The 15,069-nt window shown below is 39.6% G+C and overlaps 1 protein-coding gene across 2 annotated transcripts in view; it reads left to right on the top strand.

Annotated features, from left to right (window-relative positions):
• Positions 1 to 14,773, top strand: part of cacna2d3a (calcium channel, voltage-dependent, alpha 2/delta subunit 3a) — a 114,502-nt gene extending 99,729 nt beyond the window's left edge. For both annotated transcript variants that reach the window (XM_013273215.2, XM_003448287.4), the window contains 11 exons: positions 278 to 339; positions 675 to 719; positions 809 to 871; positions 3,125 to 3,195; positions 5,150 to 5,225; positions 5,344 to 5,396; positions 6,147 to 6,202; positions 8,536 to 8,650; positions 12,588 to 12,700; positions 13,667 to 13,749; positions 13,854 to 14,773. In XM_013273215.2, coding sequence (XP_013128669.1) covers positions 278 to 339; positions 675 to 719; positions 809 to 871; positions 3,125 to 3,195; positions 5,150 to 5,225; positions 5,344 to 5,396; positions 6,147 to 6,202; positions 8,536 to 8,650; positions 12,588 to 12,700; positions 13,667 to 13,749; positions 13,854 to 13,946 — 830 coding nt within the window. In that variant the 3' untranslated portion in view covers positions 13,947 to 14,773. The remainder of the gene's footprint in view (positions 1 to 277; positions 340 to 674; positions 720 to 808; positions 872 to 3,124; positions 3,196 to 5,149; positions 5,226 to 5,343; positions 5,397 to 6,146; positions 6,203 to 8,535; positions 8,651 to 12,587; positions 12,701 to 13,666; positions 13,750 to 13,853) is intronic.
• The last annotated feature ends 296 nt before the right edge of the window (positions 14,774 to 15,069 follow it).

Here is a 15,069-nt window from a genome sequence, read left to right as displayed (position 1 = left end):
ATCTGCACACATGGTAGACACTCTTACACATTCAGCCTTCCAGAAAAACAAGCTGATGCATGTATGGTTCGGGGCGTACTCGCCCTTGTAGCCTATTTTGTCTGTTTTCATCATTGGAGGTTGATGAATCATGCGTTCTGATGCTGCATGTATATTAAGATTCTCTTGTGCCAGCGGGATAACTTTGTGTATAACTAAGATCACAGTGCACTTCACAACACACAGAAAACACATGACCTGCTGCTGTCTCTGCGTGACTTTACTGTTTCTCTTACAGCTGTGGGCATCCAGATGAAACTGGAGTTTTTTCAGAAGAAATTCTGGACAGCAAGCAGACAGGTACAAATGCACTAACACAGATTCTGCACATTTACACATTCATGTGTGAAAGGCGTAATAATACCTTGCAAGCTCGATATAAAAACTGTAACTAACTAATGTTGTTTATGTTTGAATTTTGAAAAATATTTCACATTTGATGAAATGTCCACAATAGCAATTTGAAACTTTACACAAAAGGTCATCGGTCTGTCCAATTAAATTTACTATCCATTAATTTTCCTATTCCGCAAGTCTTTAAAGGTTTTCAGTTGCCAAAGGGGATTTATGTTCCCAACCAGCCTGAATATTTGTTGTGACACATGCAAATGCAAACATCATTTTTCATTTTACAGTGTGCAGCATTAGATGGGAAGTGCTCCATAAGCTGTGATGATGAGGTCAGTTTGTTTTCATTTCCCCAGTCAACCCTTCGTGAATTTGTAATTCGGACTTCTTACGATTCTCTAACACTTTTTCTATTTAACAGAATATTAACTGCTACCTAATTGACAACAACGGCTTCATTCTGGTAGCAGAGGACTATACTTTGGTGAGACACACAAACACAAGAGAGACATGGATGAAAGAGCTTGAATAGACTTTTTTGTCACATTTAGACATTTCGTTTTGATTTCACTGCAACCAGAAAATTTAATCCATAGTGTAGCTGGTCATCTCCACCTTGGATGTGTGTCCCTGTTTGAAAAACTGCTGTTAAAAAAATATTAAGTGAACACATCATGATAGTATAACAGCAAGTCAGTGATCCTTCAGGGCTATCAGTCTGTAAAGAAGGATTAACTACTGTATATCAGTTTTACCTGGTTTGGTGCAAATGAAAGGTTTTCAAAGACAGCAGCCATGGATCATTGCTCTCTCCTTATCCCCCCTGACTAATTTCTGTTAATGTGTCCTTGTCACTGTTAGTAGCATGAGACCAATAGGTAGTCCAGATTCTCCAGGATGGCACGTCCATATGTGCTGTCACACAAGTTTTGCTGTCTCCCAGCACTCCCAGGTGTGTGGGGGGATATCAGGAGATGGGCCATTACACAATAAGAGCTTGACAGAGCCGCAGAAGGGCATCAACCCAGCAGCACGACCGTTATCTGCTCCTTCGTGCGAGGAGGAACAGGAGCAGCACTAAGGCTCTAAAAAATGACCTCCAGCAGCTTACTCATGTGTGTTTCTGACCAAACAGTTGAGTTTCATTTGCACCAAAGCAGCTGAAATTAATTCATAATATTTTTTGTTTCCTAACTGGATATATTGATATCACTGGCATTTAACTAACTTTATAATACACTGTAATGATCAAAGGTTTCCTTAATTTTTGGGGCGGTGTAATTTTCTTTCTGCATCTCACACATAATATTGTCCCTTTGCCTGCTCACAATAAGACATGGTGCTGCTCTCGCATCGACTATACCCTCTGCTTAGCTGTCACCAGACATGCTGTCACTCTGACTTTGCCTCATGCAGAAACCAGTCCGCTGGCTGTCACTGCCCTTGCCTTACCCTGCATGTTCTTTTCATGCGTATCTCACTTGCAGGCTTCTGTGCTTTATTTTAACTTAATTTGGATGTGGCAGAGCTTTTAGGGTACCAAATGTCAAGATTTTTTAATAACAATATTAAATGGTGAAAATGTATTTGACTAATAAGGTAACAATGTGAATTATAAAATGTTGCATTGAATGTGTGAACAGCTTTGACTAGAACAAAACAACCTATCAGGTTGTTATTGTGTTATTTTGTTACTAGGGAGAGGTTATATAGGGCTGAGGTCACATTTTCTGCCCCCTAGAGTCAAGAAAATTAGAAAAAGGAAGAATGAATGGTGAAAATATATAACAGTACTCTTTAGCAAGCAAATGTCATATTTTTGTGTATACCAAGGAATCCAATAATTTCAGGACTGAGAAACATTCAGTAGTAAAAGAGGTTAAAACACATAAAATAAGAAAATATGTTAGATGGTGCAGTTTTTCTAGGTCAGCAATGAAATCCCGGGCAAAAGGTTTTGCAAGGAGCTAGTGCATAGCATTCAAAAATGCTATTTTACAAACTGGATCAGGCATAAATCTCTTCCGTGTTACAAGACATATACACCAGCCTGTGTTCACCAATACACAGATTCATGACAGAATTGACTACATAAAGAACATGTGACTCCAATCAGCAAAAGTGCTGTCTAGCAGTTTGTCAGTGGTCTCAGAGGAAAACTGGCATCTCGAAGCTGCTCCTCACCATGGGAAAACCAAACACTTCAAGAGGATTAATCTATACCGGCATTTTCTATTTACTGATGATTTCACATTTAGGATTTGTGACAATTAACATGCAGAGACAATTGGAAAGAATGATAATGTAATCTTAAAGGTAAGACACACCTTTGAGCTTGGTGGTGGGAATATTTATTGTTTTTTCAATAAGTCTACGTGTTTCTTTGTGGAGAATGATTTGTAATGTAACAGGATTATGAGGCTTGAAAACTTAGACTTGTCATTTGACTTTGCACTACAGTTACCTGACTTCAGTCCCTTTGACAATTTATAATGGTAACATGGATTAGCAGGTTTTCCGTGGGTGTTTTTCTTTTCTTTTCTGACATTTTAAAAAAGAACTGACAAACTAAAATAATTTTCAGGTCAGTCGGTAAAGAAGATAAGTTTAGTTCCTGGGTTTGGGTGCAAAAAGGGATCCATCTACTACTAAAATTTTTAAAACTTACATTTAAATGAACATAAACACTTTATTCTGACTTGTTTAATTAAAGAAATGTCTTTCTTTTTGTTCTCAGACCGGAAATTTTTTTGGTGAAGCAGAAGGGGCTGTAATGAATAAGCTTCTGCAGATGGGCTCTTTCAAGAGGTAAGTATTTCAACCTGCATATGTGTGTGTGTGTGGTGTACTTGAACATGCCAGCTCAAGTGTACGCGTGAGTGTGAGTGTTTGCATGTGTGTAAATGTATGTACATAATATCAGGGAGGCCACAGAATGAGAGCACGTCTCCCCTCATGCTGACAGCTCTTAACTTGGCCAATCATGTTGAGCTTTTCTGTGCTGAACTCCGACCCCTCACTCAGCAGAGTTCTCCATTAGGGGATTACAGCAAATCTTTCCCCGAAACAAAAGAATTAGGACAAAACCTGAAGTCACAGACACACACAGACACACAGACACACACAAGTATTAGGCTTGTTGCAATGCTGTGTATCCTGGAAAACGCCGAGAGCAGTGGGTGGCAACATTCTGCAATTAATTTGGAAATCTAATCCAAGAGGATACCTTTCCTAATTTCACAGAGCAGGAATGCCAAAACAGACAGACACAAACTGTAATTCCCCCCGTGACGTCATGTGTGGAATCTTAACTTAGTTGCACATCTAGTCACACAGAAGCTTAGGACCACATTTACGTCTCTACCACAATACTGCAGCCAGGCTTTTCTTCTGCCTGCAGGACGTGGGCGAAGAGATTTTTGCCGTGCTGTCTCAGTGTATAAAAATCACGGGTGACAAATTATCACACAAGTAGACAACCACGCCTGTATGTCATAGGGATGAACATCACAAGCTGACAGCAAATAGTTTACAGATCCACCCATAAAAACAAACAGGCCTACAAGTGCTTTCACTGAATATTTAATGTTGGATGAAGAGGGATTGTTTAGAATTGAGGTCGACGTATGATGAATGAATAATATGACTTGTGTTGGTGAAGTATTAGCGTGATGAGTAACAGAGCCTTCAGATCTTAACACTAATGAATCCAGTGCGATCTGTCTTAACCCCGTGCCATCTGTAAAGTATTAATGTGCCTTTTCTTTCTTTTTTTAAATGACATTTTAAAGTGGACGACTTAAAGATGAAACCAACTGCCAGCCTGAATTTATTGGTCAGCACTGTGACTCTGCATGAAGATAAATGCACAGGAATTATTTTTAGTTCCCTTTACATCCTATCCATCTTTCCAAGCAAGCAAGAGAAAGAGAAATCCATAAAATTGTTGAAAGTGATGTTATGCTGAGAAAATGAAGAGTATTCGTACACACCCACGTTGACATAAAGTAATCACATATCCACGCAAACGCACACAAACACAGATTTTTGCACTGGTCTGAATTTGCTGCTAATGCTATTATGTGGCCTGGCTTAGTGCTAATTGGTTCCTGGCGGTGTGCTAGAGCTGTGTGTCACCCGTACTGTGACTGAGGTTGGTTTGAACATCGCCCAGGGCTGCGGATATACTGGGCCCGCTCAGACATCACACACATACTTGGACAAACGTTCACACACAAAGCACTGTCAAGTATACAGGAACTTGTCCAAAGGCTATAAGAACAGCGTCCAGTGTGTGCGTGTTTGTGCGAGTTAGAAACGCCTTCAATAACCTCACCCAGACAGACCTAGATCTCACACCCTCAGGGTCTACTAAGCCTCTAAATCCTCTGATATCCCCCCCAATATCCCCAAATCATCTACACATACACACACATACACTCACCCACCTTCCTACATCACTTTGAGGAACCTCTCAGGAAGCTCTCGGCTTTCACATGCTTTCCTTTTCCCATTCTTGCCACATCCATCCAATATATTATTGGTAGGTAAAGCAGCAGTTATAGCAGAGGTGGGATTTTCTTCCTGCTCCCACACAGCAGTCCAAAAGGCCCCACAGGCATGTAATACTAAAGAGAATGTGTGAATCAAGACTTATATCACCCTATCAGGGCTGCATTGTCCTAAAATGATTTACCTTATCTCTATTTCTGATATTGCGTTTCATTCTCTTTCTTGTCTTTTTTTATCTTTGTCTCTGCAGGGTGACTCTATATGACTACCAGGCTCTATGTTGGGTCTATTCAGAAAGTAGCGACAGTGGACGCACGCTATTGGACGTGAGCCCTGCAAATGTTTTGAAACTCTTCAGCCTCTTTGTTTGCAATCCATGCGATGCAAAGCTGGGCCTACATGTTTCGTGCTATTTGTGTCTGATATCTGTTTTTTTTTCTTTAGCCCTACTTCGCTTTCTTCTCAGCTGTGAAGTGGATTCTGACTGAGCTTGTCATGTAAGACTTCTGTGTATGTGAGAATGTCTCATGTCTGTTTCTAATAACATAAGTTTGCTGCATGTATGTCCTTTTTAGGGCTTGAAAAATTGCCTCATTGGTCTTAGATTAAATGTGTGTTTGTGAGTATGAACTGTATGTTTGTTTACGAGTGTCTCCACATGTACGTTGACATGATCCTCGGTGATCATGAGCAGTAATGGCTACCTGATGTTTCCTGTGGTGCGGGTATTCCTGTGATGCCACATTGTGGTTTTGGAGTCTTCCTGGGTGGTCTGTTGTTGCCACAGTGCATCATGGGAGGATTGATCTGTCAGTATTAATTTTACAGTCTGTCATAGTGAAGACGTGTTTTTGTATTTACATTTCTGTTCGTCTGCTAAACCGATATCACTGTTTAAAATTTAGCACAAAACCACATTAAACTGAGCATATAAAGTACATATAGTCAGTCTGAAAATTGTAAGTGATCTGTTAATTTTTAATTGGTTAATGCTAATGTGCTGTCTTTTAAAATATAGTATTTTTTCTACAGAACTGTATAGAGTTAAGATTCAATTGTAATTGAAACTTAACATGAAAAGGGGTTCTCTGTAGATATTTATTTACTTTCACTTTTAAAGTTATCATTTACAAAATTGCACAATTTAACGCTCTCTAGTTTGCAGAAAAAACATTTAGTATGCAGGACATATTATATAAGCATATGTTGGAGTGGATGATTATAGCTGATGTCATCTCCCTATTTAGATTCCTGGTTGAGTTCAACTTGTACAGCTGGTGGTACTCTGACCTCACCGCTAAAGGTAAGAAAAATCTCTTTGGGGATGTGCTTGATCTCCAGCTTTCCATCTAAACAGCACTCACACAACCACATGCACTCTACCGCTGTCTTAACACAGTTATAAAATTGTTTTGCAAACTGCAATCGTTGTAAAGTTTAAGTTTTTTAAAGTTCTTAATAAAAAAAACTAAAATCTATTAGAAACATATTTGCTGCAGTTGGAAAAGCACACATTGATCATACAAGATGCAAACTTTAAAATAATTTCGTCATTAAAAGGTTATTAATGATTATGATCAAAACAACTAGAAATATAATTTACTAATTAGCTGATGAGTTAAATCACTGAGTGGCTCAGAATTTTATTTTAAATTTCTATTGCATATATTTAAACTAATATTGTCACTTAAGTAATGTCTAATTGAAGTTCATTTGTTCATTTTTTATTTGTTTTGAATTTTAAATGTTTAAACAGGTTAAAAAAAAGGATTTGATAATTGACTAGTTGTTTTAACAGTTAGAAACAACAACATAATATCCTCTATAAAAACAGAGAAATGTCGAACAAAAACACATAGTGTAGCAAAGAAAACTGAATTAAAGCACCTCAGACTTTGTAAAATAACTTCTTCTGTATCTGAAAAATTCTGAAATACGTGTAGATTTTCTATTTTTATTTTTTTCATGTACTTAGTCTGATCTTTCCTGCCTCACAAAACAGAGAAAAGATTCGCAGTTAAAAATGCGTCTAATTTTTCACTGAAAATCCTCCTTTTTTTTCATTCCGTTGCTCTTTTCGAAAGAAAAAAACGTTACACGTACTGCTTTATACTTATGTTTGAGTTCACAGGGGACAACACTGCATACAGAATAAACATCCAATGTCCTTACCACTGGCCTCATGTCTTCATCTTCGCCATCTCCCCTCCATTTCCTTTTGGTCTGAGTCAGTGTGACCACTGGAAAAACAGAATAAAGAGTCGCAATCCAAAACCTAAAAGCAAGAAAAGAAAAAAAAAAAGCAAAACAGACCATTACCTCAAATGACCTCAGTGTTTCAGAGTTTTTGTATACATGTCTCTATACACACAATTTTCTTTGTGCGTCCAGAGGGGTTATTTTATGTGATCTTATGATCTGTAAGGTCTTGTGCCGTATTGGTGACGGTGGTGGCAATAGCCATTTGGTAACACGAGAAAAAGGTCTCTCTCATTTGTCACCCAGTCTATCATGTTTTCTCCTTTTCTCTGGTTGTATGTCATTCCTTTCTCTTTTAGTTTTTCTCCTTCGTACTCGCTTCCATGAAATCACGCACATTCTCATATGATTATTGCCAGGCTATGAATGCTGTGATTCCTCATGCTTTATGGAGTGTCGAATACCGTTTGCCTGTTTGAAATGAAAGCCTCACTAAGCAGCATCATATTGGAGCATTAATTCTTGCCAAAACTAATATGAAAATATTTAGTGTGTGAAACAGGGGGGAGAAAGAACCACAAAATGAAAGTCTATGAAATGCTTTCCTTGCAAACTTTAATCCTGAATGAAGTGAAGCTGGGCATCGCTGCTCACCAAGTAGTCGAGACAATTTCACAGCTGGCTAGCCTCAGGTCTTAGCACTTTCTATATCTTTTCACAATAAAGACGCAGGCCTGTGACACACAGCTGAAACACCATAATTTAGCAGCCCGTAACCCAATCTACACAACCTCTCAAGCTGAACTAATCCCAGACGTTTATACATGTAGGCTGCGTCTCTCGCATTCATATAGTTTATTTACAGTGCACTCTCTCTCTCACACACACACACACATGCACACCCACACACACAATGAATAGTGCTGCACTCCTGATTCGTAATAATCAAACCCCAGCATCCAAATCACACACATAATCACCCACGTTTACAAGCCTCTCTGCAAAGATATGTAAAGCGCTGCGATTCAGCTAGTCTTTTAAACAGTTTCTTTATGTTAAAAAAAACACTAGGTTTGGATGATGTCGATCCTTTTTTAAAAAGGCTTTAATGACATTTTAAACCGACCATTCTGCAGGGTCATTTCAAACCTCTGGGTGGCAGGAAAGTTCAAGCAATGCTGTGAGAATGACTGGCCTAGATTTACATTGGAAATATTTCCAGCAGGACAGGAGACAGCTCTGGTCCAGAAATGCTGTTTTCTTTCAAACTTGAATATTTACATGGACGCGGTGTGTTTAACTGTGTGTTTGCGTAACTCTTTGCGTAGCTATTATTTGATTTTGAAATGGGTGGTTCAAAGTTTTTCCACCATCTTTGGCTAAATGTCTCGCTCATTCTCGCCGCATTCTCTCTATTTTCTTCCTCCCACCTCGCAGCTCAGAGGACAGGTCGGACCATGCAGGTACCGTGTGACACAGAGTACCCGGCCTTTATCTCCGAGAGGACCATCAAAGAGAACACCGGCAACATTGACTGCGACGGCTGCATCAAGTATGGGATGCGCAAACAGACACATTAACATGAATTAGCTACAAGTGACATCAACAATAAGAGCCGCTGGTTATCAGCTGTCCACTGTCCACCATAAAACAACAATGAAAAATGAATGATCCTGTTAGCTCTCATCTTGGCGACATATTTTTGTCTTTATAATCCTGAATAATGAGAAGCACATTTAAATCATTTGTTGTCTGCTGAAAACGCTTTTATCCAGAGTAATCCATCAGAGACACAGACACACACACACACACACACACAGTGAGCATTTTGAAATACGAGGCATTTAGAGATGAGGGAGAGAGGTGGAAAAAAGGCTTCCTTTAAAAATGGGAAAATGAGTGTGGTCCCCATTAACAATTTGGGCTTTTCTGTCAGGCAATTGTGGGGTGTTCTCTGGATCCCTGCAATGGGGCCTTCATTGCTCCCAGCTGTGGAACTGCCAGGGAGCTCAGAGCTCTCTGTGTGTGTCTAAGTGTGCATGTGTGCTTGTGTATATGTGTGTCCACTGTCGGTGCAGCCCCACATGGTCAGCAGGGTATCCTCCGCTTTCGGTGCCAGGACTACGGTGTGGCTGGAGATACAGCGAGACCCTTACAAATACATAGATATAGCACCAAGTCAGACAGCCATACCCAGCCACACATGTCGGAAGCCTGCTTCAGAGAAGAATGGTATAATCTGCAATGATGACACCAGAGCTGGGATTAGCAGGAACAAGCTGTGTGCTCAGCAACATGCCGCCTTCAAATATATCTTTTTAAAAACACAATGAATTTGACAAAGTAAAATGGAGTTTTTATTTCTCTTATATGGAATTTTATAGCTCATATTTATATTAGAGGTTATTGGCGATAAACATCTGTTTCAAGTTACAGCCTGACTGAAGTCTTTCTCTTATATTTTCATTGGGACACGTGTGTATGCTTTATGCTCTAGGAAATATATCCTAAGCTCTTGCCTGCTAAACCTCTCTTTACTGTATTTTGACTCTTTGTGTGCATGTGTGTGTCAGATTTCGTACGTGTGCGCCCTACTCCCCGATTAGTGTGACAGAACGTAAGAAACATCAAACCCTAGCGAGTGCTCTGGTAACTTAAGTGCCCCCAATAAGATGATTTAACCTTTATTAATGCATCTGTAGCTTTTCTAGATGGTAACTTGAGATTCGGGACAAAGAGAGCGTCTCCAACCGGAGAAGGTCTTCAGTGGGACCATTAGTGACAATAATCCTGGTTGTATATCTTCCAAAGACACATGCTCCTTTTCTTTTTCTCAACCAAGAGGGAAGATTCAAGTCACCCCCAAAAAAAAGAAAAGAAAGAGGTTGAAACTTCCAGTAAGGAGCAGCTTCAGGTGTACAGTTACAGTAAGACATTGCTTAATCTGCTAAGATAGTACATATTTCTTGTTAGGTTTTCTTTTGGGCATTTTTAATTCAGCATTAAAAATGGATTTAAATTCTGCAAATGCATTTAAAATAATTTTAAAGAAATTATAAATTAATAATAATTAATATAATAATAGTTGCATTTTTCTTTGTAAATAATCTTCTTTTCCAACTATAGTGCCAGTATCCTTATCGTACCATATTTCACATCAACTTATCCAGAGAGCCCCCCCTACAAAAGTCCTGTCAGATGCGTGCAGTGGAATCATGTGTAAAAAGAGAATATTGGAATCACGGTGCTCGTTTTTCCCCTAAAGTAATAGGAGACGTGGAAATAAAATGACAGCATTCCTCTTAAAACTCATCTATCTGTTTGTTGAGATTTTGTTGGAGCAATTTCGACTCGAATTAGTAATAGTTAAATTGCACACAGTAATTACTGGTCAAATTTTTCAACTGTGATGACAGATATTTCTGAAAACCATGCTGGACATGCATTTATGGTTATGCTATGCAGTTATTAAAACCTTAGAAAAACATTAACATTCTCCGCTGGATACAGAAAAAAAACAACATTTATCCGAACCTGTGCAGGGAATGATTTTTCCATGAAATGTACGAGACTATGTCCAGCTTGGAAACTATAGCGAAGCATTACGAAATGTATTGTGAATTAGCATTATCTTTTCTTTTTTTTTTTAATATAGTTTTTTTGGCCTTTTTCCAGCTTTGCTAGATAGATGCAGTGAAGACTGACAGGAAAGTGGAGGGAAAGACATGCGGCAAAGGGCCACAGATCAGACTTGAACCCGGGCTAGCCACTCTCAGCACATGGTCGCCTGCTCATCCAACTGAGCTTGACCGGCACCCATGAATTAGCATTATGTTATCATAAGTAACAAGGTATTCTTTAGCCGGGATAGTTGTTCATCCCTTTCAGCTGTAGAATGTGTAAAATGTGTTATGTTTTGTCAAAACTAAAAAGAAGACAGTCTTTCACCGACTCTCCGTGCATATGTCGTAATCTTTTCCTACAGTTCTCAGCTTTATATATCAAACTCTAGCTTTCCCTTTTGTCTCCCACGTGAGTCTCCACATCGTTTAAAAGGTTGTCCGTTATCTTTTCTCAGAGAAACATGTTGGATGTCCTTGTCTGTCTCCCCGCCAGCCAAAATGTAGAGGCCACAGCACTATGAGGCAACATTAACAACAAATTGTCTGTTACGCTATCTGTGTTTGTGATATGCATTGCTGTCTGTCACTTGTGTATCTGCGCACATTATACACATCAGTGCGTGTGTGTAGGTATGTGTGCATTCGTATGCAGTGTGATGCTCCCTTTCCCAGCTCTGGGTATGTTCAAGGCCAGCAGATGTGCTGTCAGGATGTGTTTAAGTCTTTTCTCCAAAAACACTTGCTCTGCTTTCTATCAGCGGGCAGCGCTGGACTGGACCGGCGCTGTGCAGGGGTGAGCACAGATTATTAAACATCAGCAGATCCTAATTCACCCTGATTGGAACTGGTTTGGCGTGTTTGCTGAGTTGGTTTGGTTTGGTTTGGCCGGTCGTGCTGGGATAAGTGTATTAAGTGCAGCGGATTGGCACTCCTCAGGGACTGAAGGCTGTTTGTGGTCAGATTAAATTGGTCATGGTATTGCATGAGTAAAGATGGAGATATTCCTGTACATATTGGGTCTGTTTTGATCTATCGGGTCTCTTCCTCTCTGTCTTTGTTCAAGCTCTCCTTCACAATAGTTGAGAATGTGCGTTTGTGTATACAGTATTTTTTACATCTGTGTGTGTTCACTCAGTCACACGTGCGCGTTTTCATATGTGTCTGATAAATGCTTCAGAGCAAATTCGATAAATCACCCAGCTGCAGCAAAAGAGAGCGAGGCAGAGAAGCAGGAGATCAAGAAAGAAAGGGTGATAGAAAGAAGAGATCATCTTTACGACCTCTCTTCTTAATAAAGCTTATCCACAGCCATAAATCACCGGCCAGGAGGCCGAGGCAAGGCCTGATCTCTCAGACCAGTAAAACACAGCCATGGGAAGCTGTGAGCACAAAAGTGTGGTTCCCATTTGTCTCCCTTTGGAGTGTTTTATATTCGGCAACACTTCATTGGTGCTTGCCTTGGATAGGGTACAACAAAGCTTTAAGAAAAGGAAAGGAAGAGAACGAGGAAGAGGGGCGGATGGAGTGAGTTAGAGAAGTATGTGTGTAAACTATATATGTGTGTACGCTGGTGCGAGTCTGTCTGTGTCTCTGTATGTTTATTGACAGCTGGCGGTGAGATACTTCATACTCTTGACATGCATCCAGTGGAGTCTCTTCAGAGTCCTTCTCCCCTCTGCCAGGGGAGAATGTGAACACTCATAACACAAATCCTGTGACACACATGGAAATTTACATCATACCCATGCTCCTTGACTACTTGCCAAATCTCACTTTCAACTGTCTCTTGTTCCCTCTTCCTTTTCCATCTTTCTTTCTTTTTTTCTTTTTTTTTTTCTATCTGGCTGTCCGTGCTGTGACTGGCAGGTCCTTTGTGATTCAGCAGATCCCCAGCAGTAATCTCTTCATGGTGGTGGTGGACAACAAGTGTGACTGCAGCATGTTTGAGCCAATCACCATGGACCCCATCGAAATCATGTATATCCTTCACTGAGGTGTGAGAGAAAAGGTTGTGAGTATATACATACATATGATATTAAAGCAAGACAGATAAAAGCAATAGGGTTAGGTAAAGCAGTTACTCTACTCTGTAAAAAAGTGTGTAAATTCATCAAATGGCTTCAAATGTAACAAATGCTCCTAGTAATCATCACTTTGCTTCAAACTTTATTGGGTACTTGGGTTGATTAACTACATGAGTATGAGAGGATTGATTATTCTTTGGTTTTCAAAAGACCCCTGCTGAGATAAATATAAATGTTTCTTGTTTTCTTTTTAATAGACAGGACATTTCTCCTCCACCTCATAACTTTCACAATTAGATTTTTTATAGTTAATTTCCATTGATTATGAATTCAGTGGAACATTTTAAAGTAAAAAGTTTGTTTACACTCTACGTCTTGTGTGTAAGCGATCTAATTGCTGTATGGGACAAGATCTAAAGCTGAGGCAATGAGACATCACTTTTTTTTTGGCTGTGTGAGTGTGTGTGAGTTTGGACTTTGTTACATGCCACGCTGTGATTGGATCTTGATCAACAGCAGACACAGCTAGCTTGGAAAGGCTGGAGACTGAAGGAACTTAATTTGTCACCACATAACTGGCTGAATTCTCCTACAATGTGCATTTCTTTGAAATTTTATGCACTACAGTCACGCTGTGTATACATGTCCACCAGTGTTTATTTTGTTGTGGGGTGCTCACTGTAGCATGCTGTTCTGTTGCTGTGCAACAAAAGAAACCTCATCAAACATCGCTCAGAATTGGCTCTTGTTTCACTTTTACTCTACACACACACACACACAAAGTATTGCACTTTAGAAAAACCTCCTTCCACCAACCACTCACAAACAGGCATTCCTTTTGAATTCAAACAAGAAATATACTCCAGCAGGAGTAATGCTGAGTGTACATGTTCTCTAGTATTGCCTTAACTCCAACTGCACATAATGAATCTCTGAAGTGTGAAAGATTGAAGATGCAAAAGGACAGGAGGCGCCCAGACACCTGCCACCCTTTTCACCCAGAGGTACATATACTGTGCAATAACTCACTATAGTAAAAGTCCTGTTTCATATACCTCTGATTCAAATAAAACATATCTGTTCCCATAATGCCCCTCTCTTTCTCTAGGAGAACTCAATGGAGTGTGGGGGAGCTGTGAATCTTACCCAGTCTCTTGTTACGACACTGCTCTGCCTACTTGTGGCGTTGTTCCCTAGGTGACCAGAGCTGACCATGCCTCTCCACTGAGAACTTTACTTGGGTTGGATTGGCTCGGCATGCAAAAGAGTCGCATTGATGCCACTGAAAAAAAACAAAAAAACAAAAAACACTCTTGCCCCATATAAAGTTGTGCCCAATTTCAACTCACCACCTACAAAGTCCCTAGCCCTGACGTGCCATCCTACAAGGTAAATATTTGAAAGGATTAATAATGGATACAGCTGCTAAGTAGTAATAATTAAGGTGCTTTAGCAATATCACGTGAACTGCGCAGAGGTTTTTGAGGAGATACAAAGTTTAGAAACACATAGTAATAATGCTGACAATGCACTTAGTAGCTTAAAAACTGCACAAGTGGTTGAGTAATACCCACAGACACTAGCGCCACAATGTTCAGTCCTTTCAGGTAGCAGCTAATGGGCTGGGTCTGTAGCTGGGCTTGGAACTGGGTATTAAAGCCACGTAACACCCACATGGATAAAGACAGATACACTTACACATGGCCAACTTTGACTTTTTATGAAGATTAAAAAAAAGAAAACACAGATAATACTGATGATGATTATATGTGGCTGGGGTTGTAATGAAATGTCTGTCTGTTAATATTTTTTTCCACAATGAGAAAAAAAAAAGAGTTCTAGTGTATGTATATAAAAAAAAATATGAACAAAAGAGTCTTATTTATGATTTGCAAGTGGTACCCATAAACTGTGACTATGAGATTTTTGAGTCCTCTGATGTGAGTGGTTGTTAATATTTGAGCTTTGCCTTATTGAACAACATTGGTCCTGTTTATGTACTTTTGAAATAAAATGATGTTAAAAAAATTTATGTCGTTGTCGAAAGCTATGTTGTCGAAAGGAACTTAGCGTAGCAGATATTCGCTGAAACACTAGATTTAATATGAATCATTACTTTTCATATATTGCGCTGTTGTTTTTGGCAGATTTGACTGATTAATACAGTGTCTGCTCTTGGTCTGGGGAAATATTTGGCTGCTTTTTGACCTCCACATAAACAGAGATGTGGCAACCATGTGTGTGTGTGCGCGCGCGTGGAATTGCATGCTCATCTGGTGTTTCACTGTTTTGTCATTCATGTACCCCCTCTGCCCCAGAGGCTC

The sequence above is a fragment of the Oreochromis niloticus genome, linkage group LG20 (genome assembly GCF_001858045.2).
Source record: "Oreochromis niloticus isolate F11D_XX linkage group LG20, O_niloticus_UMD_NMBU, whole genome shotgun sequence".
NCBI classification, from domain to species: Eukaryota; Metazoa; Chordata; class Actinopteri; order Cichliformes; family Cichlidae; genus Oreochromis; species Oreochromis niloticus.
The sequence above is the reverse complement of the archived record's forward strand: the minus strand, read 5'-3'. Positions and strand labels throughout refer to the sequence as shown.